The 11,328-nt window shown below is 42.4% G+C and overlaps 2 protein-coding genes across 2 annotated transcripts; one reads left to right on the forward strand and one right to left on the reverse strand.

Moving 5' to 3' along the window:
• Positions 1-3,175: 3,175 nt before the first annotated feature.
• Positions 3,176-6,453, reverse strand: LOC125515315 (uncharacterized). The gene is made up of 4 exons (XM_048680766.2): positions 6,150-6,453; positions 5,818-6,019; positions 4,444-4,621; positions 3,176-3,791 (listed from the first exon to the last, which is right to left on the reverse strand). Exons 1-4 carry the CDS (start codon positions 6,370-6,372, stop codon positions 3,399-3,401), a joined length of 996 nt encoding a protein of 331 aa, XP_048536723.2. The 5' UTR covers positions 6,373-6,453; the 3' UTR covers positions 3,176-3,398.
• Positions 6,454-6,610: 157 nt separating this feature from the next.
• On the forward strand, positions 6,611-10,512 carry LOC125515317 (ABC transporter I family member 19). The gene is made up of 6 exons (XM_048680767.2): positions 6,611-6,880; positions 7,879-8,039; positions 8,436-8,487; positions 8,828-8,964; positions 9,818-9,904; positions 9,983-10,512. The coding sequence occupies exons 1-6, from the start codon at positions 6,730-6,732 to the stop codon at positions 10,268-10,270; spliced, it is 876 nt and encodes a 291-aa protein (XP_048536724.1). The 5' UTR covers positions 6,611-6,729; the 3' UTR covers positions 10,271-10,512.
• Positions 10,513-11,328: the final 816 nt, after the last annotated feature.

Genomic DNA, 11,328 nt, shown 5'->3' on the forward strand with positions numbered 1-11,328 from the left:
AAAGCCGCTGATCAGCGATGGAGCCGCGTCGAGCTCAGGTGAAGAGGTGGTCTATCTCCTTTTCCTTAGTGGAGAGGGACAGGCGTTGGGTTTTTTTTGTGCATAAGATTATCCTATCTTTTCAGTCCTATAATGTCGATGTTTATGTGGCTTGTAACTGAATCTTTATTTTATTAGTGAGACACGTATTATCATGCAAAAAGTCATCAGATCCTTGTAAGTACCATATCAGTCCATCGTGTCATTGGCGTAGGAGAGGTATTTTTTTCCCACCTGCCAAGCCGCTTCTCACTGCTGGCCCAACGTATTCGGCCCGTTCCTATAATGTTGTTTGAGGATACATCATCTACATCTATCTACTATTCTTTTTTTCTCTACTACAAAAGCACGAAAGGACGGAGAATCAAATCATCTCAACCATCAAAACATGTTGATCTGATGGTTCAGATCGTCTCATAGCATTAAACATGTTTGACACTCTAATTACCCATCACTGTCATTGGTTATAACCATGATTAGCTTATATTATAAAAATGCATACTGGGCCTGGCAAATAACATTTGGGGGTCACACACGGCCTTGGAATCCTTTATCTGCACTTCATTTTTGTTCGACGCAGCCCTGAACATATCACTGTTATGTCTCACTGTGCCTGGTGATTTATGTATAACTGAAATTCTGAATGAACTCAAGTTGTCATATGGGAGTGCTTGCAATATTCACAGGTTGCAGTTTCTCCAATGCTGAATGTTTAGTCTCTTCCGACTCCAGATTGTCTACACTTTGACGAAGTCGAACCAGCAGCCGTCGCCCATTACCACAATAAGCACCTCGCTCCCGTCCTCCTCCCCTTTGGACCACCGATAATTTACCCTGCTTCCTAGCTTCGGTTATCAGTTTAAATATGGAAATACTCACCTCCTTTTGAAATTCTGGTCAGTTTAAAATATAGCAATTGGAGATCCATTTATACTTCCACATGGTTTTAGAATCTGGATAAAATCAGTATGGCAGTAACGTGATTCGTTCAAGTGAGGTGTCTTTTGTAGTCTTGCTGATATACATAAACCATAACCATATTTTGTATGACTCTCAGCATCCTTGGAGTGAAAGATAGTGAGTGCATAATGAAGTTTAAATCATATTTCATATGTTTGTTTCGATGATGACTTTTTCTTTTATTTGCTTCTAGGATCAGTTTGGAACCAGCCTTCTAGATTAGAGTAACTGAAAATTGATGTATAATATTAGGTGCGTGATTTTAGTGTGAAAAATGGGCTTAAGTTATTTGAATATTGTCATATAAAATGTACTTTTTTAATTGCCCTTACAAATCAGGCAAAAATATAGCTCCAAGCATTTTGAAGTGAGATCGGCTATTGTCGTTTTGTTCTTTTTTCAGTTTTTGGCCACATGGTTTTGTTCATCAAAACTATTAAAAAAATGTATTTAACCCTTTGTTTAGCTCAGCTGGTTACTTCTATTTTAAGCTTTACTAACTGTTGAATGTGTGATTTTAGTGTGAAAAATGGGCCTAAGTTATTTGAATATTGTCATATAAAATGTACTTTTTTTAATTGCCCTTACAAATCAGGAAAAATTATAGTTCCAAGCATTTTGAAGCGAGATCAGCTATTGTCGTTTCGTTATTTTTTCAGTTTTTTGCCACATGGTTTGTTAATCAAAACTATTAAAAAACTGCATTTAACCCTTTGTTTAGCTCAGCTGGATACTTCTATTCTAAGCTTTACTAACTGTTGAATGTGTGATTTCAGTGTGAAAATGGGCTTAAGTTATTTGAATATTGTCGTGTAAAATGTAATTTTTTTAATTGCCCTTACAAATCAGGAAAAATTATAGTTCCAAGCATTTTTGAAGTGAGATCGGATATTGTTGTTTCATTATTAATTTTTTCAGTTTTTTGCCACATGGTTTTATTAATCAAAACTATAAAAAAAACTGTATTTAACCCTTTGTTTAGCTCAGCTGGTTACTTCTATTCTGAGCTTTTACTAACTGTTGAAAGTGTTATACTTTCAATTAACACTTTATTTTTCTATTGTCCATTTGTATTTAACCCTTTGCAATTTTTGATTCTTGGATCCCTTCTGTTGTTATACTATTTGTGCTATACTTCCGATTAGCTGTTTTGAAATTCTGAACTTTCTATCATATTTTTTGAGTTATCCATGTTGTACCCAATGCGTGCCGGGGGATCGTTCCCTGTTTAAGGACATAACGAACTCATCTATAAATGGAAACGCAGAAAGTAGTCATACTCAGGTAGGGCGCTCATGGACATTCCACCACTGATGTCCTTGCGGTTTGCTTCCATCGTATTTCTTAAGCAAAAGAGTCGCCTTTACTATCATAATTTTGTTTCCTTGCCTAATATTTGAACAGTGCTAACCTTATATTATTTTTGCACTCATGTTTACTTGTGATAGTATTAAGGTTATGATAATGTTCATTTTACCCCGCTGGCATATATACGCTTTTAGATGCATTTACTTAATAGTAGAAACGAATAATGTGTTTTTGGTTACACTGTTTCATCAGTGGATTTAGAGAGAGGGGAAAAGGTGTGAACATATGTATATGTAACTCATTGGCGTTCATAAGTCTGTAGAATGACCAACGACAACTCAAAACAATGAGAATGGAGTCCTGAAGTTAAATTCCTTAACTATGTACACAAATGCTTAAGTACATTACAAAGTACTTCCTCCGTAAACTAATATAAGAGCGTTTAGATTACTACTTTAGTGATCTAAATGCTCTTATATTAGTTTACACAGGGAGTATAAATTTTATTAATTATAGCTTTTCTGAAACCTCAAATACACATTCGTTCGTAATATTTTTGACTTTTACAATTGGATATTCTATCTATACTCCCCGCAAAATAAAAGGATGTTTTATCTAGACACATGAAATTTCACGTGCACGCTTACTAGTGGAAACTAGTAATAGATTTGTGACGTTGTTTGAATATTTATATGTTTAAACTACGTGCTCCGAACACTATTTAACTACAAACTATGTAATTTTAAATTTGAACTATTTATTATATGTTTAACCCATGCATTTCTTTCTAGTTTTCACATATAGTAGGGCTGAAATTTGAGGAGTACCCTTGGAGATGCCTTTAGTGGACTAAACTGGACTGTCATAATAATTCCAATCACCTGCCATGCATTTTACTCTTCAAAATCCAGCCATTCAATAACGCCCATAGAGCGCAATATGGAACTGGGCGTTCAGTTGTGAAGTAATCAAGGCATTTGTGGCGGCTGGAAGTTTAAACATTTGCACCAGTTGGACGTTTTCACCAGATGGATTGCCCCACAAAAGAGGAAGTGCTGCTTACAACTGATCTAACTATGCAAGCCCTATACCTACTTCTCATGCTGCCCGAAGTACAAACCTGAGATAGCCACGAGTATGTTCAGCATCACGACTTCATCGTCCATCTCTGACTTGGCGGCGAGGATGGTTGAGCACTTGCGCAGCATTGACCTCAGCGACGCGCATGTCTCGGCGTCCAAGGGCGGCTCGACAGCGACGCATAGCGCAAACAGCCAAAGGCAGTCATTCCTTGAGAGTGTATCAAAGCTCTGGATCATATCAATGTAGTTGCGCAGTGTAGCAGCTCTTGAAACTGCGTCCATCTTGCGAATCATCGTCAGCGTCGGGTCAATCTGCGGCTCGAAGCTGATGCCAGGTTTACAGGAGTTCTTCACCGCTCCTGATACAGATGGTTCATCCGAGCTGTCAAGTTCCAAGAATGCCTGCAGACAAGAGTATTCATACATCACCATAGCAGACGTGACTGTCAGAAGGCGGCTAACAACAAAAGAGATAATCACACCAAGTTACTCTAATTGTACCGACTTCAAGTTCAAGTCATCAGAAAGACAGTCAACACCTTTTTGTCATTGCAAAAGGTGAAGCAGCAAGGTAGTTGTACATCATGTTTCTCCATATTTAATTTGCAAGGCATGACAGGTCTCTGAATTTAGGAATTTTTACAGGCAACCGTGATTTTACTCTCAACCCCACCATCAGGTTTATCAATTAGTTATTGCAAATGACACTAGTAACACTACATGCTAAAACATCGCTGTTAAGGATTGTTCTCTACCATGATAAAAGACCCCTAAAAGTTTACTGGTAGTTAACTAGTTATAGCATCGGGTGCCCATCGATATCTGATATATTCTGCACATGTGTCATTAAGATCTTAGGGCTTGACCTAATCAAATATTCAGAATTGTGAATGCAACGAAATAACTAGGTAGATAAAATTTTAATTTTACTTCAAATAGCAGCCAAGGCCCAAGAGAGACATAGTGTTACCTTCAAGACAATAATTATGAAAAGGAGAACAAAGCTTTTATGTGGTTAGGCATGGTGATGCATTTAAATGGAAACATAGCTTACCAGCCTTGTCTCTGAAAAATATGTAATAAACGAGTCCTCCCATTCCTTTGATGCACACAAATCAGGTGAACACTTCGGTATGTCAGGAATTTCTGGCATATAAGGTGTTTGCTCCTTTATAGCTGCTCTCAGATCTATCTTGGCCACCTTCACTTTAGGAATCTGGTTAGCTTCCCACCTGTAAACATAATCAGAAGAATAATCACTAAAACAATAATAATTTTGCATCAAAAGGATGACAGACAAACATTTTGCAAGATGAAATCAACGACACCCTTGCATCTAATTTCTTTATTCGGCAGAGGATGCAGTTTCTATTACGTTTAGGCTCATATGAATGCTTTTGAGTTATACAGATAGATGATTATGCACTATAGAACTGGGTCAGCAGACCAGATGTGTTGCAAGAACAAACGCAAATTTGATGAAATGACAACTCAATAAGAATCACAGCATAAGCGAGATAGTTGAGAGTGAAAATGTACCAAATTTTGTGATCTGGGGGAACAAGAAGAGAAGGGGAACTGCAGATTATTTCCCATTTGCTATTCTATTGCCCAAGTGCCAAAACTAAGCTCTGAAATATTGTTCTAGTAACTAATATAAAGTTTGTATTTCAAACCTCTCAGGTTTGTGTTGCATAGTACTATATCAACCCATAGAACATATGCAAAACCATGGCATTAATACACACTAACATCTAAGTGGAGGTCGAAGAACCTGCATATCAGATATATTTAACGTTGGTTAATGTGTCTATGAACTCAATGAAGAGGAAAAAAATCCAGAGATATAATGCATAATCCATCCTTCTACTTTGCTAAGCCTTAGTTGTTCCCGCTCAAGCTTCAGCAAGATGAGCTCGTAACATTCCGTCGATAGCAACAAGAAATAATATTGGTGGCAAATAAACAAAGAAGTCAGAAAAAAAGAACATATTACAACTGTAATGTTCACTAGTTTCAGGCAAAAGCCAATCAGGATTGTAGATATTTTTTTAAACTTGGGTTACATAGATTTCTACTTCCACCTTCATGAGATCTAGAACACAGCAAGTAAATTTCATCTAACAGGATTCCTAACAGAGTGATGATAATGGTGTTTCTCTGAAAATAGAAATTAAAGAAAGCCATTCAGTGAGCACCAAAATAACGAGACAAAAACATGAAAACACATTAAGGAAGCTGGCACCGGCACCTACATTTACCAGTAATCCAGGGTGACAATCAGGCAATTATATGCTCCTAACAGCTGTCAGCTACTCACTCAAGGTAAACATTCACCACATAATGACAGCATGAAATGTGCACACGCCCTTCCAAGGACCTCCTAGCTAGATCCAACCAATCAACCAGGACAACGAAAAAAGCATACCTGACACGCCGGAGATACTCGAAACCATCGAGCGGCTCGCCGGACTCGAAATCAGGCTCCCCATCAACCGCAAAGGCAGGCTTCAGAATGCCATCATACTCATCATCACTGTCATTTTCATACTCCACATCCTCACCGTGATCAAAGGGCTCCCCGGTCGCCTGATGAACCCCCGAACCCCCGTTCCTCCAGGCATCCACCTCTACAAAATCACAAGCAAAAGGAACAATCACTACCTAAACAAGTACAGCAGTATACTCTGTAAACCTAAAAAACGGGTCCGAGCCCCGCGGCTAGGTTCGCAAGCGCGAAATCAACAGGGGATTCAATACCGGAGAACTGATGCGCCGGCGCCTCGGGCCTCTTCCTGCCGCCGCCCCCGGAGATCTTCTTCCCCCTCCTGGACAGCGGCTCTTCAGAGGCGAGGAGCCCGTCGTAGTCCCCGGAGAAGCCCGCTGCGGCGAGGGCCGCGTACGCCTCGGCCCACCGCAGCGCCTGCGCCTCCCGCGACGGCGCGCCGCTGAGCGCCTCCAGCTCGTGCCTCGTGTACCTCATCGTCTCCAATGGCGGCGGCAATGGAGCACCGGAAGGGTTCGAGTTTTTTTTCCCCACCCCAAACCTCACGGCTCGTACTTGGAGAGAAACTAAAGCGGTGTCATTCGTGGGCCTAATTGGTTGGCCCTGGAGCGGGCGAGCCTCGGCCCCTCTCTCTTCTTCCTGGGCTCAGATCTGGGCCTGGCTCGGAGGAGGCCCGGTGGATTCGACTCGTGGGCTGTATAAAATAGCGAAGGGGTGACGCGGCCGGCACAGAGCCGCAGACGTTCGCACCAACTCCTCTGAACTCTGAAGCCTGGACGGAGCGGAGAGGAAGGGGAGAGATCACCGACCGGCGGCGAGGCGAGGGGAGGGGAGATGGCCGGAGGAGAGGAAGGGTGGAGGAGGAGCGGCATCGAGGTGAGCACCCTGCAGTTCGGCTACGACGGGGAGGCGCCGCTCTTCGCGCGCTTCAACCTCCGCGTCGCCCCCGGCTCGCGCTGCCTCCTCGTCGGCGCCAACGGATCCGGTAAGCACCTCACCCCCACCGCTCACCACGAGCCGCGAAATCTACTTTGATGCTGCTCCTGTCCGGTGATTGTATGGTTCGGAGGGGTCCTTCTGCTGGGCACCTTGTGGCTTGCCTAGCTGCCGGATGATTTAGGCACGAATGTTCAGACTTCAGGGGATTGATTGATGTGACTGCGTGAGGCTCCGTTAACGTGCTAGATGTTGTTCTTTCTGCGTTTGCTAGGACTGGGCTAGAATGTAGTGATTGGTCTGTAATTTGGTTGTTGCCTCAAGAAGTCAGGATTGCTGTGTGGTGGCCTGGTGAGGGTTTTCGTGTGCTCTGTCCGTTTAAATGGCCTCTGTTTTGAGGGGAATGGTGCTGTAGTTAAAATGTTGGGATTCTTCAGGCGGGGCTGCGGTTGTGTCGTGCATTTGTGCTTGAGATGGAACTGGCTCAATAGTATGAACACAACTGTGAGCACAGTTTAGCTAATTATATACTAGGGGGGGTGATCGAAAAGGGCACTGCACTGGAATGGATGAAATGCTGGCCGATACTTTTTGTATGGTATGGCCTATTGAATTTTCGTTTGCGGTTCTTTTGTCGTGATATTGAGCATCGCGTCCGTCAAGGTTTGGGCATCTCCTGTCTTTCTTTCTCATACAGATTGAAGGTGGTAGAGCTGTGGGATTTCTTGTCCAAGGGATGCCCTTCGTTCAGCTTTAGCATGGGTTTTAGGCAGCTTGTACTGTAAATGTCATGTGTGACACATTTTTTTATTGGAGATTACCGTCTCTGGAATTTTTCATGATAACCGTGTGGCACCAGTAGATCGCTATGCCAAATTCCAAAAGGGGTGCTGCCATAACAGAAGGAAATTCTTTGTCCATTCTGAATTAATCTGCAAACACGTGTACAATGCATTGTTGCTGACTTGCTGATGTATGTTTTGTTCTTATCTTGGATGAGTAATGTCTTCTACACAAATTTATGTACCTGTTTATTTCAAACTGCAGGCAAGACCACTCTCTTGAAGATTCTTGCAGGAAAACATATGGTTGGAGGAAAGGATGTTGTCCGTGTTCTTAATGGTTCTGCTTTTCATGACACACAGTTCGTGTGCAGTGGTGACCTTTCCTACTTGGGTGGTTCGTGGAGTCGGAATGTCAGTTCAGTTGTAAGTTCCCTCTTTTTTTACTTGTTATAAGAACTAGAAATTTAGCTCTTGCTTGCTATCTTCATTATTGATGTTTGCCTAACTGAGCATTTTCTTACTTTTCAAATGGCTTTCTCCAGAAAATCTCATGGGAGCTATTTTTAATTACTTAATGCCGGCTGAACTAATATAGTGGCCTTTGTCCATGTTGTTTCAGTATCTATAGATATTCTAGGTGCTTGACTGAATATTGTAGCTGCAGCGAACCTTTTTCCATAAAAAAGTTGTTAGAATTCCTCTTTCCCTACTTCATTAATTAATAATTGATGTATGACCAGTTTGTCGACAGCACTTTTTATGCGTGCTTTATTTGTCAGAGCAATGGCTTTGTATCTTACATGCAAGTAATTTTCTCAGGGTGATGTTCCACTACAGGGCGATTTCTCTGCTGAGCACATGATATTTGGAGGTATTCTACATGCAGCATGCTCATCATATCCCATTATTTGTTTTATATGGATGGAACATGGAAGCAATAATGTGTGCACATACTGTTTATTCCTTGAATTAACTTGTATCCATTGATGCTTCAAGCATTTCTTGTAGTTAATTTCCTGCTGTCATGATATGTTTATTTAAATCATTTTACTTCCACATTTGTGGTTTAGCTTTATCGAGTTTCGTTTAATCATCTCAGTTAAAATCCACTGAAATCCATGTTACTATTATTATTACTGCAAATAGGTAATTGATGTTATTGACAGTACATGTAAATACACCTTTCTTCCTCCACCCTGAAACATGAGCAGTTGATGGAGTTGATCCTGTTAGGCGAGAGAAGCTGATTGATCTACTAGATATTGATCTGCAATGGCGCATGCATAAAGTTTCAGACGGACAGCGCCGCAGGGTACAAATTTGCATGGGCCTTCTTCATCCATACAAGGTGATGCTCTATTCCTAGTTTTGTGTCGATTATTCTGATATATACTCTTGACTGCGTCTCATACTGTGTTCTTGTACCAAGTTGGGTGCTTCTTGATCAGATACTTGTTTCTTTGATTATCCTGAGGCTCTGAGCCTTTCTCGGTGTATTCTTTTGCTAGGACAGAAAAGTGAGTTTACTATGCAATAGCCAAACTGCCAAAGGCAAAAGGGTTGTTTGGGTGTAATCTAGTGCAAAGAAAACCACAGCCACATGATCAGTGATCATTTGACCACTAAACTACCCTTGTATCTGTCATATTACCCTCACAATTAACCCTGGAACTGCCACTATTTATGTCTTCGCTCCTCAGCGAGCCAAGAAACAACTTCACTCACTTCATTGCCCATCAGTTGTGAAGAATAATAGAAACTTCATTGGAAGGACTCTTGATTGATAGTGTATATTCAGTCACCAAGTGTGATTGAGTTAGAACGAGTTTGTTGTTGAGTGACTTCAGTCAGTTGTGATCCATGCACATATATAGCTAGGTGACGAGTCAATGTGCAGATGGGAAACGTCTGTCTTTTAGCTAATTCGCAGATTGACAAAGAAAGGTTTATATAGCCAGTTTATTCAGAGGGTCACCAAAACCTGGTCCATTCCTTTGAAATGAGATTCTTGTAGTCTACTACTCTACTTTACAATGGGTCTCACTTGAAAACACAATATTCCGAAGATGTTTTACCAAAACCTGGTCCATTCCTTTGAAATGAGATTCTTGTAGTCTACTACTCTACTTTACAATGGGTCTCACTTGAAAACACAATATTCCGAAGTTTGTTTTATTAAAACATCTCTGATGCCAATACAGGTACTCTTACTCGATGAGATCACCGTGGATCTCGATGTCGTGACCAGGATGGATCTCCTCGACTTCTTCAAGGAAGAGTGCGAGCAGGTAACGGTTTTCAGTTCATTCTAGCTTTTTTCCCAGCCCACACTTTTCTGATTGCATAACACAGAAGTTTCTTCTCAGAGAGAAGCCACGATTGTCTACGCCACCCACATATTTGACGGGCTGGAGACATGGGCCACCGACATCGCGTACATCCAAGAGGGCGAGCTGAAAAAGTCGGCGAAATACTCGGACATCGAAGAGCTGAAGACGGCCAAGAACCTTCTGACGGTCGTGGAGTCATGGCTGAAGTCCGAGACCAAGCTCCCAAAGAAAGAGCCCGCGCGCGTCGAGAGCCAGCCCAGGCGCTCCTCCCCGTTCGACGCCTCCCCTTTCCGAGCGTCGCGCCACATGGCCTACTACCGATGATGATCGTGTAAAACCTCTACACCCATTCCGGTGTCATACAACTCTGGAGTCTGTATCTTTCTTCTTTCTGTTCCTCATCCATCCCTGTATACGGCAATGTATCTGTCTAAAAAACAAACAAGTCGAGCTTAATTATCCTATCCCCATGAGGCCATTACACTCATTTTGTACTGTACCGCGTTCTGAAGACTCTCATCTAAATACAGATTATACAGTGCTACATGAATTCATTCATTCAGTCAGTCCCTGTCTTTCTGTGAGGAAGTCTCCGTGTATGCTGACAAATTTGCTGCCCCATTTATCACCAGAAAGCAGAGTGCACCTGTCTCCTCAACCTCATCCAGCCACTTAACTGTATCAACATTGTTAAATCTACTTACAGCGCATTCATATCATCATCATGCCATGCGGTGTCACCACGACGATTTTCGTCTGGTTTTCAGTTAATTAACCGGGCAACCGCTCTTCCTAGTCAACGCGATGGAGCAAAGCTTTTACTTACCTCCGTCTACGAACATGAAAATCCTGCGTGATCAAAGCAATTACTCCGATGTTACTCTGAGCAAACGTGCTAATGGCTGGCTCTGATACTCCTTGATTGCCTGTTGTACGACATGTGCTCCGCTTCAACGCGTGGAGTTCCAGGCGCCAGTTGCGGAGACGCGTCTCATCTCATCCGGTTGGTGCGGCTCCGTGCGTTCCCCGGTCGCTGTCCGCTTGCCACATTTGCACACCACCCTTGATCCTTTCTAACTAACCCAGCCTCGTCCTCCTTAGTCTAATCCCTCTAACTTAATCCGACCGTGACGTGCTCCACATGGGGAGCCAGTCAGTGTGCAGGGACGGTCTCCGTCTGTCGCCATGATTATATCGCCGTCCTGGGTTCCTGGCTGACATTGACCTCACTAATCACGGGGGTTCGCCGGTTAACTGACGGGGTTTACTAATCGGCGACGGGATTATCTTTTGTGTTCTCTCGGAACCAACGGCTCGCGGATGGTTCCAACTTGCGCACCGGCCAGCGCTAGGAAAATCGTTTCTGTCACACACATCTTCTT

The sequence above is a fragment of the Triticum urartu genome, chromosome 6A (assembly GCF_056163025.1).
Source record: "Triticum urartu cultivar PI428250 chromosome 6A, HENAU_Tu73, whole genome shotgun sequence".
NCBI classification, from domain to species: Eukaryota; Viridiplantae; Streptophyta; class Magnoliopsida; order Poales; family Poaceae; genus Triticum; species Triticum urartu.